Source organism: Hirundo rustica, unplaced genomic scaffold, assembly GCF_015227805.2.
Source record: "Hirundo rustica isolate bHirRus1 unplaced genomic scaffold, bHirRus1.pri.v3 scaffold_223_arrow_ctg1, whole genome shotgun sequence".
Lineage (NCBI taxonomy): Eukaryota > Metazoa > Chordata > Aves > Passeriformes > Hirundinidae > Hirundo > Hirundo rustica.
Window position 1 is genome coordinate 40363 of NW_026690283.1, and position 16326 is coordinate 56688.

At 51.4% G+C, this 16326-nt stretch overlaps 1 protein-coding gene across 1 annotated transcript; it reads left to right on the forward strand.

Annotated features, from left to right (window-relative positions):
- The first annotated feature begins 271 nt into the window (after positions 1 to 271).
- LOC120747842 (olfactory receptor 14A16-like) lies at positions 272 to 2263 on the forward strand. Its single transcript, XM_040053883.2, has 2 exons — positions 272 to 475; positions 1279 to 2263. Exon 2 carries the CDS (start codon positions 1302 to 1304, stop codon positions 2232 to 2234), a length of 933 nt encoding a protein of 310 aa, XP_039909817.1. The 5' UTR covers positions 272 to 475; positions 1279 to 1301; the 3' UTR covers positions 2235 to 2263.
- The last annotated feature ends 14063 nt before the right edge of the window (positions 2264 to 16326 follow it).

Genomic DNA, 16326 nt, shown 5'->3' on the forward strand with positions numbered 1-16326 from the left:
TTGTGTCCCTCAGTGGGACCCATTAAAAGTTAAAGAAACTTTGGACTTTTAATCTGACTGTGAGTTCTTGAGAAGTTTTTTGATCACACTCTGAGGGACTGAGTCTGATGTAAACAGCACCAAAGCCCCAAGAGGTTCATTAAAGTCCTTGTGCTTTGTCTGTGCTGCTGAGCTGGACTGGGCTCCTGGCACAGAGGCAGCTCCTGGAACCAAGAGGAGCTTAAAAGCACATTGCTCTTGATGAGCAACTCTTCTCCCAGCCCAGCAGGGCTGGGGCACTGCCTGCAGCCACCCCGGGCACAGCACACAGGCACAGAGAGCTTCAATCACTCAGGGCTGGGAAGGAGCTGAGAAGTGACTGAGGGAGAATCACTCCCAGCCCTTGACACAGGAACCTCTGGCTGCAGGACACAAGGCAGCTGCAGCTCCTGCAGTGATCTCCTAAAGCTGGAACATCCCAATGCCTACAGACTCTGTGAGTACATTCTCTGATTATCTCTTGTGCAGAGCAGCCAGGGGTGCCCAGGGCTGTCCTGCAGAGCAGGGTCCTGCAGCCCAGGGCGCTGTGCTGGGCAGGGACTCTGCTGCCTGCCAGGGACAGCTCTCAGCCAGCCCTGGGAGCTGCTCCCAGCACTGGGGGACAAGATCTGGGTGGAAGGAGACAGCTGGTAAGGCGTGGAAGTATTCTCCTTGTGTGGTGAGGATGCTGCATTGTTCAGGACTGCTCCCAGCATGACATTTAACTGCAGAACATTTCCAAGGAGATTCTGCAGGGAGCACAGACGGGCAGAGGCAGCATAAAAGAGAAAATCCTGCTTTATTAATCTACTGCTCTGTGTTGCCTGAAGGGGAAATTGCACATAGCTATTCATCTCTCAATTCAGGTTGAGAAAAATCAAACAATTTTCTCTCAGATCTTAATAAACCAGGCAGTGACAGAAATCAGCAGAGGGTCCCTTGCAGGCAGCACCAGTGTCGCTTTTCCAGCCTCCTCAGGGTTGCTCTGAGGTTGCCATCAGAGCCTGCAGAGCCAGAGCTGCCCCTGGGCAGTGCCTGAGCTGGGAGGGCTCTGCAGGGCAGAGCTGAGCCCCCAGGGCTGGGCTGGGCTCTGGCAGCACTGGCAGGGCCCAGCCCTGGGCACAGGGAAGCAGCTGCAGGCAGGGACAGCTCCAGGCAGCAGAGCCCTGGGCAGGCAGTGGGGGGAAAGTGCCACCAAGCTGTGCTGGGATATTTTAAATCCTCTACAAACTGAACTATTTCATGATTCTTTTTTTACAGTTCTCCATGTCTAGCAAGAGCAAATGTCCAACAGCAGCTCCATCAGCCACTTCCTCCTGCTGGCACTGGCAGACACGCGGCAGCTGCAGCTCCTGCACTTCTGCCTCTTCCTGGGCATCTCCCTGGCTGCCCTCCTGGGCAACGGCCTCATCATCAGCGCCGTAGCCTGCGGCCACCACCTGCACACGCCCATGTTCTTCTTCCTGCTCAACCTGGCCCTCACCGACCTGGGCTCCATCTGCACCACTGTCCCCAAAGCCATGCACAATTCCCTCTGGGACACCAGGAACATCTCCTACACAGGATGTGCTGCACAGCTCTTTTTCCTTTTGTTCTTCATGTCAGCAGAGTATTTCCTCCTGACCATCATGTGCTATGATCGCTACGTGTCCATCTGCAAACCCCTGCACTACGGGACCCTCCTGGGCAGCAGAGCTTGTGCCCACATGGCAGCAGCTGCCTGGGCCAGTGCCTTTCTCTATTCACTGCTGCACACGGCCAATACATTTTCACTGCCCCTTTGTAAGGGCAATGCACTGGGACAGTTCTTCTGTGAAATACCCCCAATTCTCAAGCTCTCCTGTTCCAAATCCCACCTCAGGGAACTTCGGCTCATTGCTGTTAGTGCCTGTTTAGGACTTGGTTGTTTTGTGTTCATTGTCTTCTCCTATGTGCAGATCTTCAGGGCTGTGCTGAGGATCCCCTCTGAGCAGGGAAGGCACAAAGCCTTTTCCACCTGCCTCCCTCACCTGGCTGTGGTCTCTCTGTTCCTCAGCACTAGCATTTTTGCCTACCTGAAGCCCGCCTCCATCTCCTCCCCATCCCTGGATCTGGCCCTGTCAGTTCTGTACTCGGTGGTGCCTCCAGCCCTGAACCCCCTCATCTACAGCCTGAGGAACCAGGAGCTCAAGGCTGCAGTCTGGAGACTGATGACTGGATGGTTTCAGGAACATTAAACTGCTGGCCAATTTCTGCAAATCACTTGTAATAAAAGTTATATTTGATACTTCTTGTTGGTTTCATTTTGGAGGATCTTTTTCTTTCTTTTTCTTAATTAATCTCCACAATGATATGTCACGGTGCCATTTCTCATTTTGTTTCACTCCACCTTCCCTGTGGCCACAGACTGTGTCAATGAGGGCTTGCACTCTTGGTGGCTTTAAACAAACTAAAGGATCTCCGAGCCAAGTTTTCTGCAGAGATCCCCCTTTTGTTCCCTTCTCTGCAGCTGCAGCAGCAATGTCTGTGTGCAGAGCTGGGGGCAGATCAGTGCTGGCACAGCAGCTGTGCCCAGGAGCAGCAGCACTTGGTGTTGCCAGTGCTGCTCCCGTGCCCCTGCCCCGCTGCCCTCCTGGCCCTGGTGTTGCTGTAGGGCCTGAGTGCTCTCGGGGCCGGGCACAGTGCTGGGGGTGGCAGTGCCGGGGCTGCAGCAGGGACAGGCCATGGGCACTGCTGGGGCAGCGCTGACGCCTCAGGGCAGGGCCTGGGGGCTCCAGGCTCCTTGCCCAGGCTCTCTCCAGAACACGCCCAGGCCAATGCTCAGCAGAGAAAAGCCCCGTGAGCAGCCCCAGGGTGGCCGTGGGCAGGCTGGGGGCAAACAGCATGGCTGGGGCTCTGCAAGGTGCCCTGGGGGAGATGGGAAGGAGCAGCAGAGCAGGGGCTGATCCATCCCCACTGCGCTGGACACCCCAGGGCAGCGTCCCAGAGCGTCCTCATGCACCTGCCAACAACATCCCCCCTCTGCAGCCCTGGCCTCTCCCCCAGCTCACACAGGTGCCGCATCCTTGCAGGCACAGACACGGCAGCACTGGCTCAGGAGCCCCTGTTTGCACTGCCCAGAGCAGGCGTGAGCACCCCCATGGTGTTGGTGTGGGGAGATGAACCTGAGGGAGCACAAATGCCATCATCAGCCCCTGGGGCCAGGAAGGGCTGGGGGACAGCAGGGAAACCACTCAGGTTTGTGGTGGCCTCTGAAGTCAGCCAGAAAGTTTGTTCCCATGAGCTGTGAGTTTCCTGTGCCACTGCAGACGTTGTTGCTCAGAGCCAGGGCTGCCTGGCAGCCACTCCAAAACTGCCCTGAGCATTTCCTTTGCTTCACCTTGGCTTTCTTTACCCTTCCTGCTACAAATTCCTTCCTATTGCCCATCCCTGTCTCCTCCCTGGCAAACAGCCCATCCCTGGTTGCCCTTTCCTCCCTGGCCCCACTCCCCATTTCAGTTCCTGACTTGGCACCATGGGAACATCCCTTGGGGAGCAGGATCATCCTCCAAGTGCTTCAGGAATTGTCTGCAGGCTCCTGCAGTGCCTCGTGCTGCTCCCTTGCCAGAGGCACCACAGGCCAGGGGGGCACATCTGGGCTGCTGTGTCTGGCTGTGGGGCTCCCTGTTCTGGGCAAGGAGGAGGAGCTGCAGAGGCTCTGCAGGACTGACAGGATGGGCTTTGGGGCTGTGAGGAGAAGCTGAGGCACCTGGGCTGCTGGACCTTCTGAAGAGGAGACCCGGGGCTCATCCTGCAACTGCTGCAAGGGTGGTTTCAGAGAATCACAGAATCAGCAAGGTTGGAAAAGACCTTGGACATCATCAAGTCCAACCTGTGCCCTGACACTGCCTTGTCTCCCCTGAGCCTCCTCTTCTCCAGGATAAACAACCCCAGCTCCCTCAGCTGCTCCTCACAGGACTTGTGTTCCAGACCCCTCACCAGCCTTGTTGCCCTTCTCTGGACACACTCCAGCCCCTCCATGTCCTTCCTTAATTGGGGGCCAGGAACTGGACACAGCACTTGAGGTGCTGCCCAACCAGTGTCGAGCACAGGGGAAGAATCACTGCCCTGCTCCTGCTGACCACACTGTTCCTGATCCATAGGAGTGCCAGGGGTTGGATGAGGGAAATGGTGGGGATGGGGTGAGGACAAAGTCTGATTGATTGTCAGCCATGAAGGGTCTTGATTTTCATATTTAATTAGTTTGCATTTAATGTGCTGAGGATCAATATCAATGGGACATTGCTGATCTCAAACTATAAATATGTACTAAATGAAATTGAAATTATTCATGCTAATTGTAATCATATCAATATTTTAAAAATATATATTTTAGAAAATATGTGTTATAAAGTAGTAAAGGAAAAAGTAGATGTGAGTAGTGTTACAAAGCAGATGGGCCCCTTGGCAGATGCTACATGAGAAAAATAAGATACAGGATGCAGTTTGAGATAAGCAAGAGTTTCAAAGCTGGATTGGCCAAAGCTGGGACTACTCCAAGGTAGGGAGATGGGCCCTTTGCAGATGTTATGGGATACAGGATGTCTTTAGATAGAACTGGCCTTGAGATGGACAAAGTTGGGACTATTCCAAGGCAGGGAGTTTGGGTGGTGGTTTGATCCAGGAAATAATTACTTTTTGGAACATAATGCTTAGTTATGTATAACAAAAAACTTAGAGTGCATGCACAACCACTAAGGTTATTCATAGGACGCGAGGAAGATGATGAGCCTTCATCTGAAGAAGAGCACCAAAAAGCCAAGAAGACCCCCTAACAACAAGTGGAGCATGTGCTATGTACTATACTGACATAGATTTTAAGAACTGAAAATAGGAGATTCACTGGAAATATTAATGAATATTTATTAGCATAGAGTTTATAAGTTTAACTTGGATTACTTTGTTTTGTACGTGAGGTAGGGTGAGAACGCCCCCTTCTGTACCCTGGTTGTTTTTGCTTATGCCTTTTCTGAACATTACTTTAAATATTCACTTCCAAATTTTTGTATATGCTTGATTATAAAATGATACTTAAATAAAATTGCATTGCTGATAACTTCAACTTTGTTGCTTCTTAAATTAGACGTATAGAGCTGCATTTAAAACCCTTCCTTCCTTTCTTCCTTTTTCCTTCCTCCTTTCCTTCTTTCTCTCTCATTTCTTTCTTTTTCTTTCTTTCTTTCCTTCTTTCTTTATTTCTTTCTTTCTTGGGAGCAGGTGCCCTTACCCTCCCAAAATCACTGCCGCTCCACCTCAGCCCTGCACAGCACAGCACAGCACCTTAAATTCAGCCTTCCCAATTTCACTGCAACCTCCCACAAGACACTTCCAGGCCCCAAAATTCCTAAAAGCACCAGCAGCCTTTAAAAACTGCTTCTTGCTTTCTTTCCCTCTACTCCCCTACTCCAGGAGCCCAAACCACCCCATCTCCCCCCATTGCAATCCCTACCTCTCCCAACTTTCCTACCACACCTACATTGCAATCCCCACATTACACTGCCCCATCCCATCCCATCCCATCCCATCTGGGCAGGAAGTCCCCTCCAACCAGCCCTTGCACACTTCCAGCCATTCCAGGGCAGCCGCAGCTTTTCCTCCCACTCTGTGCCAGGGCCCCACCGCCCTCCCAGGGAACAAGTCCATCCCCACATCCCAGCTCACCCTGGCCCCAAGCAGTGTCCAGCCATGGCCTGTGTCCTGGCACTGCAGGCCCTTGGCAAGAGTCTCTCCCAGCCAGCAATTCCTGCTCTTCCCTGCTCTGGGGCAGCAGCTGCAAGTTGATTTGCTCCCTGGGCCACTGGCCCAGCCCCAAGCCAGGGCCGGGACCTTTCCCCAGAGCTCTGCCGGCACTGGCTCGCTTCGGCCGCAGCCCAGCAGACGGAGCTCAGAGCTCCCCGGGGGCTGCGCCTCCTGCCCAGGGACAGCAGCAGGGGCAGCTGAGACTTCTGCCCCGGGGCCAGCAGGGAATGCACCCCAGGGAACGGCTGGGGCTGGGCCAGGCCAGCTGCGGGCTGGAGACCAGCAAAAGCTTCTTCCCCTACAGGGGGCTTGACCACTCACCAGGCTCCCCAGGGAATGGTCACAGCTGTGAGGCTGCCACAGCTCCAGGAGCCTTTGGACACTGCTCCCGGGAATGCCCAGGCTGCCACTGTTGGGCTGTCTGTGCAGGGCCAGGGCCTGGACTCCATGATCCCGCTGCCTCCCTCCCAGCTCAGCCCCTTCTGCAGTTCTCACCCTTGGGCTCAGCCTTTGTGTCTCCTCCAGGCGCTGGCAGAGCTCTTGGGGCCGGGGCAGGAGCGGGACAGCCCCAGCGTTCCCCTCTCTGTGACACCACGGTGGTGACAGCTCCAACGTTCCCTGCCTGGAGACGCTCCAAGGGAAGCGTCCAGAGCCACAGCCAGACAGCAAAACTGACCGGGCACTGAGCACCCCCGGCCTGGGCTGATGTGCATTGCTGTGCACACAGCTCGGGGAAGGTCCCCCTGGCCACCTCCACAGTGCCACAGGCAAGTGTCAGAGAGAGGTACAGAGCTCTGCCCAGAGCTGTCAGGGGGAGTTAATTAAAAAAAAAAAAAAAAAAAAAAAAAAGCCCCAAAAGACCAGCCAACAAAAAAACCCATATGAAAACACAAACCTCCCACCCCCCCCCAAAAAAAACCCACCCCAAAAGCCTCCCCAAAAAACAACCACAGATACAAAAAAAACAAAACAAAAAACAAAACAAAACAAAAAACCACAAATAACAAAAAACCAACCAAAAAAAAAAAAAAAAAGGGAAAGGAAAACAAACAAGAAAAACAGAACTTCCCCCCAGCAGAGCTGTTCCACCCTTCAGTTCTCACACCTGCACACACAGAAGACAGGGGACTCTAAAAAAATGGGGATTCATTGGGAACCTTTGCAGGAAAAGCAGGTTTATGACAGGCTTTCAGCAGAACTGTTCTCAGCTGAGCAAAAAAGGCCCCTTTGGCAGCTGCAGGGCCATTGGAAAGGCAGACCCTCAGCCCACAGGGGACAAAAGGGCTCTGAATTCCCCTCCTCTGAGAAGTAAACCCACTCCTCTGTCCCAGCCCCAGCCACTGCAGCCTTTGGTGCATCCCCAAGTGGCTGCCAAGCCCCTGGCACCCCAAAAACCCCACCCGTGAGAGGGACCTGAGCAGAGGAGGCTGTGACACCAGTGTGACACTGACATGTCTCACAGCCCCGGAGCTCACAGCAGCTGAGATGGTGCTGGATCCAAGGGCAACTGTGGAATTCTCTCTCCCCCTATCTCTTTTCCTGACTTCCTCTTCTCAAAATCTGGAGAACTCGAAGTTGGACAGGTTAGAGTTTACTCTATTAGTGCCCTGTGAAATGATTTACTGTAACTCCATGTTGCTTTAAGATTTCCCAAGTATTCATTTTCTGAAGTTTGCAAGTATAAAGTTTGTTCTCCACTCTCCTGAGAAGTTTGTTGTTTTCTCCCATACACTGCCCGAGAGGATCGAGGTACCTCAAGTCCCTTTCCAACACTGGCCGAGTGAGCTTGGGGCACAGCAGCAGGAACTGCAGGGCTGAGCAAGGCCTGGGGCTTGGCTGGAGGAAGCAGAAAGGCCGAGCCCTGAGCCCAGGCCTGGCACAGCAGGGCCTGTCCCTCACGCGTGCCTCGGGGCTGTTTGTGGGGCAGTGGGATGGGAGGGGCAGCAAGGACAAATGTCATCAAACTGCAACCCCTGCCAGCCTCCTTAGGGAGGGTCTAGGGAGGACCAAAGTGCAGCCCCTGAAAGGAAAGTTCCTTCTGTGGGGCCTCCAGAGGCGCTGCCAGAGCCCAGGGGACAAAGGCCTGGGTGCCTGTGGCCCTGCCAGCCCTGCCCAGCCCTTGGCCATCTGTCCTGCAGGCTGTGCCCCCTGTGCGTGCTGCTCCTGTGCCCTGGCCGGCTGCACACGCCCCTCTCGCTGTCCCCCCCAGCATTTCTCAGCCCAGCATTTCTGTGCCCTCCCTGGGCTCCCTGCACCCAGCGCTGCCGGCTCCTGGCACACAGAGCCAGGGCAGGAGCCCACCCTGCCAAGGGCCTTTGGAGCAGGGTGGTGGCTGCCATGGCTTCTGACCTCAGCAGCTGCTCCTGGCATGGTTCCATGGAAACCCAGCACAGCAACGCTGCTGTGCATTGTCCCTGCTGAGGCTCAGACACTGTCAGGGCACATTCCCTGCCTGTAGGATTCGTGTCCGACCCAAGAACTATACTTGTGTCTCCAGCATTGCTTTCCAACAAAAACAGGATATGGCAAACTGTGCATAGCTCATGGTATTTACAGTGTCTAAAACTCGCTATGTCATCGGTCTTAGAGGTGAGATCCATTTGGAATTAATGGGATGGAGAAGTAGTGCACCATGAAAAATGGAGCATAGAAATAAATCGAGGAATACATCTTGGTTTTTTTCTTTTCATTTTCATTTCACTTCTGGAAAGCTGTTTCAGTTTTCCAGGAATCTTCTCCACAGTGCTGTCTGCTCTTTTCAAGAACCTTTCCTGGAGAATGAGGTGCAGCTTCTGTCACAAGATGTGCCATCAACTGCAGCTTCTCTTGGCTTTCCACACTGTGTGTACAACACGACTCTTGCAGCAAAGGAGGACAAATGTTTGGAGAACTTTACAACTTGTTCTTTCTTCTCCTGGTGGACTGGGGACTTGTGCCATGGTTTTCATTGTTACTGTTCTACCCTAAGAAAACATGATGGGGTTCCAGGAATAGTTAGGGAATACAAGCCTGGCTGAATGCAGAGAAAGAATCTCCAGAGACTGCAGCTTGGAGTGGAGAGTTGTGTGAAAATCATTCCATGGATGCCTGGAAAGTGATCTAGAGAATGAAAATGGGCTGGCAGAGGGAGTTTGTTTCTGTGTTCAGTTAATATGATTCTACATTTCTTGTGTTGATCTAAATCAAGAGTACAATCAGTTTATGAGAAGCACCAGAACAAGGTGAACATCTCCGAGGAGATGACTGAAAGAATCTGAAAAGGAGAAATGCAGGGAGTCACTTGGTGAAGTTGGTCTGTAAGAAGGGTCATTTTTTCTAATAATTTCTAATCCATTCCCTCTGGTTTTGTCTTTCTGAAAAACACCATTTTCATCCCAGATGGCTCATGAAATGAGAAGCCTGAGCTTGTGAAACTGCCTGAAAAATGCCCTGTTCCTCTGCAGGGACGCTCAGGCTGAAACAGGAGCCTGTGCCCTCTCTTGGGAAGCCTCCTCCGAGCTGGAATTTGTGCCGTGCTGGGAGGGGAGGAGGAGGCGGGGGAGAACAATGGGTGCTGTGTGGTAGGAGCAGGAGGTTTGGGCCGCAGGACATTCCGCCTGTGTCGCTGCCCCAGAATCAGCGGCCGTGCCCGGGGCTCTGAGCCTGGCCCCGCATGCTCTGAGCTCCCGACGCTGCAGGAGCTCCCCGGGCTGGGCTCAGGTTCTGCTGGGACTGGGCAGCAGGCTGGGCTCCAACTCAGAACAGCAGCAGCTGGAAATACCTCTGGGCATCTCCACTTCGTGCTGCTGCTCAGAGGAAGCGATGAAGTGAGTCAAGGAATTCTGCTTTCTCTTTCTCCTGATGGATTTTTTCATTATATTTGACACTCCAGAAGCAATTTCTGTGATGGCCTCTGTCAATTGATTCTATTTCAGCCGCAGCAGCAACAGGGCTGTGTTTGAGTGCTGCAAATGTGGCCTGTGTGGCTTTAATTCTCCTCAACTTTGTGCTCAGGGACTTGTGAACATTTGAGGATCTGCTACTCAAGATGCCAGAGTTTCCTGTTGTGAAAGCTCTCTGGGTGGCACTGATCAAAAAGGCAATTGCAGTTTTATGGATAGAATTCAAGTGGCAACCAGAGGAGGGACAAGAGCAGACAGGATCTACAGTTCCCAAGGCAAAGGCAGCAGCAGCCTCCTGCTGTCGCCTCAGGGTGAATAAAACAGTGCTGAAAACAGCGCTGGAACCCGATCCTTTCTTTCTGTGGAGGCTGGGTCAGGGCAGCACAGCCGGGCCCTGAGGAATCGCGGCTGTTTGTGGGTGATTGTTGCTCTACTCCAGCATTCAGCTGGAAAAAGCCCTTGGAAGGCGAGGCAGGAGCAGGTGGGAAGGGGCCGGCGCTGCTGCTGCTCCTGCCCGGGAGCCCCGGCTGGGCCGGGCCGGCGCCCGCTGCGCTGCGGCTCCTGCTGCTGCCAGAGCCGGGCGGGACTCGGGCACAGGGAATGGACACGGGGGGACAGCAAAGGCCTGGGGGGCTGCAGGGATGTTCGTGCTGGGGCCAGCGCCAGCACACAGCTTCAGCCGCAATGAACCCCGAGGGAAACGCTGGGGAAAGGCTCCATTTCAGCCTTTCTTTACTCATGGCTGTGAAGGGACCGAAATGAAAGGAGAGCAAGCAGGGCCCGACCCCTTCTCCTTTGGGAGGAGCCCATGCCTGAGGGTGTGAGGGGCCATGAGGGGATGTGAGGGGATGTGAGGGTAAATGAAGAGCCATGAAGGCCGATGAGAGGCCATGAGGAGCTAGCAGAGGTTCTGTGGGGCCATGAAGGGCTGTGAGGGGCCATGAGGAGCCTCAGCCCTGGCAGGAGTTGGGTCCCACCATGTCCCCAGCACAGGGCAGCCGTGAGGGGCCGCGAGTGCAGACGTGGCAGCAGAGAGGGCTTGGGGCACCTCTGGGAGGGGATGAGACCCTTCCCCAGCTCCAAACCACACCAAACCCATCATTTGGAAAATCTAAAGATTTTCCATCTTTAGAATCCACTGGCAACTTGGAGTCAATTTCACAGTTTAATCCTGGTGGGAAAAGCAAGGGAATTTTCCAGTGAGTGAAATCCATCCATTGTTACTAATGTCTAAGATTTCAAAGTCTTGCCAATGAAAAGTAATACTAATAAATAACAAGAACAAGAAATAAACTCCCAAATCCCAACACCCAGCGCCACACCAAAATGACAAACCTCATTTTTCTTTACTATCATAAGGTTCATGAAAACAAATCCTATTAACTTTCTCCACCTCACATCTTCCCCACCAGATAAATGAGGTCTTTTGCAGTGTTTAATACAGGTTACAATTGAGGGCTGGAGGGAAGAACAGGGAGACACTACCAATTTCCATGTCATACCCAGCAGGCCAGCTCCAAAGTAGAGAGAATAAAATGGAATGGGGACAGGGGCTGGTCAGATGTTCCTCTAAAGGATTGCAAAATCATCTCCAAGTGAACAGGAGGAGAAAATAAATCCCTATAAACCACCCTGTGTGTTCAGGGACTCAGCTGTGAGGAGCTGGACATGGACAGAGGCATCTGGAACAGTTCTTTCCTCAGGCTGAGCTTTCAGCCACGCCATGAAGTCAATCAAGTGTTTTCCCAGAGGATTCCATGGTTGCCAACCACCCCTCCAGATGTGGCTCACAGGAGCACAAAACCTTTTTCAAGGTCAGGAGAGCAGAAAAATTGACAAGAGATGTCCAATTCAGAGCTCTGTTTAAAAACCTGAAAAATTAAAAATCAGTTGAACTCTGAAGCCCAGCTCTGGGCCCTGGAATCCAAAGGAAAACTGCAAAGGCTTTTTACAAGGACTGACACTGAAGAGCTAACAGATGAATGAGTGTGGCATTTTGAGAGGCTTCCAATTCTCTGCGTTTTTCCTTGAACTGTTGAATTTGACCTTATCTTTGCCTCCTCTTGCACTAAAGGAGGAGCCTCATTTCACCAGCCAGGAAGGCAAAGCTCATTCCTGGCCCTGGCTGCTGCTGTCCATGCAGCATTTCCATCCCTCCCATGGCCTCTTCCCTCAGGGTCCCCAGCAGCAGCTGCTGGAGCAGCACATGGAAGCTGCAGATGGAACTGCTGCCCACCCCAGCCTGAAGCTACAAAAGGATCCTGCTGACAGGAACCCCAGTATTCCCTCCCAGGGGCCCTGCAAACCCCTCCCATCTGTTCTGTCTGCTCTATGCAGATATTGCAGGGAACATCCTGTCTCTCCTTTGGGGCAAGGCCAGGACCCAAATTCACACTCAAAATGCTGGATTCTGGCCCATTTCTGCATCTGGTGAGATGAGGCTGCATCATTATCCAGAGAAATTCACTGGACTTCATACTCCAGCTTGAAAACCCAACCCTTGGAAAGGGTTTTTATAAGGACCACAACTGATAGTCCAAATAAAATTAATTTTAAACTGTTACCCTTCATTCTCTGTGGTAGATTCTTCTATGCCATGAAACACATCTTCAATCAGACTGTAAGTACTGGGTCTGAAGCCTGCAGTACCAGAACAAAACAAAGCCAGAGAGATTTCCTTATGAAAACTGAAAGATATAAAAACAGTAAATGTGTTTTTCTCTTTGTAATAAATACGATAGACCAAATTCTATAAATCAAAATTTTAGAATTTTATTGAGAGACAAAATAACAGTCTCTGATAGCCACAATTAAAAGGACAGCATCGAGCCCGGGATCGGCGCTGGGTGAACACGGTAACACACTCTGTCAGTATGTCACTCCCTAAGTTCACGAATTGGGTCTCCAAGCTGCGGATTTTTATACAGTCTTTCGCTGGGGTCCGGCTGAGACCGTGAGACTCGTGCCTTGAGGTAGCTTCATTAGACATTCATGTCTGTGTCTGGGGTCTGGTGAATAGTTTCTCAAAGGCAGAACAATGTCCGGATGGCTGTGTCTGGAGAAGTTTTTTGGAAATGGTAACATCGGGCTGGAACAGATAAGATAGTGATCTGATACAATCAGGGGGTCATCAGAGCACTTATCTCCTTTTTCTGTCCCTTTGTGCTATCTTTGCAACGATTCCCTGCAGAGATCTTCTGTGCCTTACTGTGCAGCTTTTGTCTCAGTTAACCCTGTATACACCTTTTAGTTTATTGATTTTAAATTTAATTTTAAGTAGATTAATGTTATAAGATACATTATTACATTCTGCAGCAAACTAATTACACATTTTATTGCTTAACACTAATTAACTTTCGGACATATATCACACTCTTCAAGATGTTTTTGAGGGAAACATAACACTATGTGAGTTTTTTGAAAAATGGCAAGCAGGGGTTATTTTTTGAGGAAGGATAATTCTACTCAAAGTTGAAGATAAATTGAACTTAGCATTAAAACCTGTCCATGGTGCTTGCACAGGGTCTTTGCCAGCTCCTTGTGGCCTGTGAGGAGCAACTGGAGAGCAAGAGCTGGCACAGAGGAGGCAGGACTGTTGGGAAGGATGAAGCCAGAAAGCCCTATAAATATGATTGCTTAGATTCTGAGAATGTGAAACCTGTAACTGAGATAGAATTGAAAGTAAGTTTTGATGTTTGAGATGTCCTAGCTGCTGGATGCCTAGGAAAACAACCCCCAATGTATGATTTATCCCACACTTGTAACACCCCCCTGAAGTATCAAGTATCTGTAACCCCATTGGCACAACCCTGTTACAGCCCACCTCGAGACCCCTTATCAGGGGGCTGCGAGAGTGGGCCTCTCTCTTCTTCTTCTGTTTCTTCTGTCTCTTCTGTCTCTTCTGTCTCTTCTGTCTCTTCTCTCCTCTTATCTCTTTGTTTACCTCTTGCATCTTGCTCTTGGAATTTCCTTATCTCTCACTACCCCCACCTTCCAAGGCCATGCTACAGCTGCGCCTGGCGGCTCTGAGCAAGGCCTCCCATCTTATACAATAAACCCCTTCTTCTAAAACCGAACTTCAGAGATCTCTCGTCTACATTCATCTACACCGTCCTGGAGTCCTCAGCAGCAAGAGCCATATTTCTACACAGGACAAGTGGTTGCAGAGGAGATGCAGGACTTGAGGACAACTTTTTGTTGTGCTAGCTAGGATTTTTTGAATAAAAACTGCATTAAACCACAACTCCCTTGCCCGTTTCCCTTTCTTCCAGGTGTGATTCAGGTGCCTGGAGCAATGTGACGGGGAGTGGACCCAGTGTGGCCAAGAGCTGAGCCCTAGCAGAGCCCTGGCAGAGCCCAGAGCAGCCTCAGCACCCCCAGAGCCCGGCTGGAAGGAGGCACTTGGAGCAGGGAGTGGCAGCAGCCCGGCCCTGGGTGCCTCTTCCTGGGACAGGACTCATCAGCCCATCCCTGAGCCAAACTGGGCGTGGGCTGCTCCCGAGGGGAATGGTGGCCATGCTGTGGAATGCACAGCCTGGGGGGATTTGGCCATCCCGAGTCTTGGCAGGAGCAGAGCAGGGAGAACAGTGCAGTGGTGGTGTCACTGCTGAGGACGCCTGCCCTTCTGCCAGCCCTCTTGTGGCTCCTGGGGGAGCTTGGAGTGCTGCACCCCTGTGGGCAGAGGGGCAGAGAGCCGGGCTGCTCCACAGCCTGTGGACATCCTTTAAATAACACAGCAACTGAAAAATCTTTCCAGGGTGTGAGCAGCTTCAGCTCAGAAACATGATTTTGTTTGTAATAATAGATTAGTGCTAAATACACAAATGAAATAGATTTCATTTGTAATTCAGATATGTTTCATCCTTTTCCCAGGTTCTGGTCCTTTCCTCCAGGGTAATTCCCTTTACTCATCCACTTTTCTAATAGTTAGAAGGGAGTTAAGCACACCAGAAAAGGCAACAGCTCCTGTTTCAAAGGGAAGCAGCCACCACTTCCGGGAACCTGAATTGCCCCTAGGCACGTGTGTGCATTTGAAAGGTGAGCAAGTGTTGGGACAAAGATCTTGCACAACTTCTAAGGCTGTGACAAACCCACAAGTGGCAAAGTATCATTTTGGGTCAACTCCTACTGAAATTCCATTCCCCCACACCCTCAAGAAGGGCTGGGCTCTGGCAGGGTTCATATTTGAGTGCCTTGTGCTCCCTGGCATGTAAGCGATCATATGAAATCTCATACGGATTGATTGGGGTATGGCTGCTGAAGGAGGAGGGGGAATCTCAGGAGACAGGAGTTTCTTCTGCTCTTTTTTCCCTGCAGAATCCCCTCTTCAAAGATGTTATAAATAAAATTCACCAAATTTAAAGTATCAAAATTTAGAATTTTATTATGAGACAAAATATCAGTCTCGGAAAGCCACAATTTAAAAGGACAGCGCCGAGCCCGGGATCGGTGCCGGGTGAACACGGATATCAAGCTCTGCCAGCCTGGTATCCCCCCCAGTTCACAATTTCTGGTCTCCAGCCACCCTTTTTTATACACAAGATCGCGGAGTGAAGTCCGAAATTCTGACGTTATCCTCTTCGAGGCGTCTTCATTAATTATTCAAGTCCTGGTATCGGAAGTCTGAATAGACCGGTAGGGTGGAACAATGCAGCTGATGGCCGAGCCCGGGTGTGTCGTGTATATGTTAATTTCGGCGGAGACGAGTAGAGATATCCATCTGAAGTGATTATCTTGGTCTCCGGACTTGTATCTTCTTCTTCCGTGGTTTTTTGTTTCTTTTCAGGGATTCCCGGCAGCAATAGTGTCAAGGCCCCCTCTCTGGTAATTCCAATCATACTTTCCTCGTGTCCCTCCTGTGCTTCCCAAGCTAGGAAATTTTCTAATTTTGGTTTCTACATTTTACCCTTACTTATGTTCATTTGAGCACATCTTTAACATTCATATTTTATACAGTTCAACATTTACCTTTTATAATTTGATAACACGAATTAACTTTAGCACATTTATTACAAAAGAGAAATGCCTGTGCTGGGTTTACATGGGACCCCTTCCCTCAGCCCAGTGTCTGACCCACTGTGTGCTCTGTAGGAAACAAACCCAGAGGGGTCCCAATATAAGCCTTGCCTTTCACTGCCTACCTCCCCCTTACCTCGCCTTGCAGACCCATCTCTTGCCTTGCCTATCCCTTCCTCTCCCGTGCCTTGCCTTGCCTACCTCTCCCTTCTCTTCCCTTGCAGACCCTCCCTTTCTTTGCCCCACTGACTTCTTTGTCCTGCCTATCCCTTCCTCTCCTTGCCTGCTCTACCCAAACCTGGCTTGGCCTTGCCTTCCTCTCCCTTGCCTTGCCTGGCATAACCCTGCCTTGTTGTGCCTCATGCACACCTCCCTTGCCTTGCCTTGCCTCCCCCTTCCTTGCCTTGACTTCTCTGCCTGTCCCTGCCTGCCCCTTGTTTGCCGTGCCTTGCACTGCCTCCCCCTCCCTTGCCTCACCTGCCCCTCACTCCCTCCCATGGATTACTGTCAAAGTTGTGTTGCCTTGTTCCTGGAGTTCCTGGAGGGATTGATGAGTTAGGATGGTGAACCAGCTGATGAGCTGTGTCCTGCTGCAGGATTTATCTCTGCTGTTGCTAAACTGCCTTTTTCCCTGGCTTGCCATCTAAGACATCTC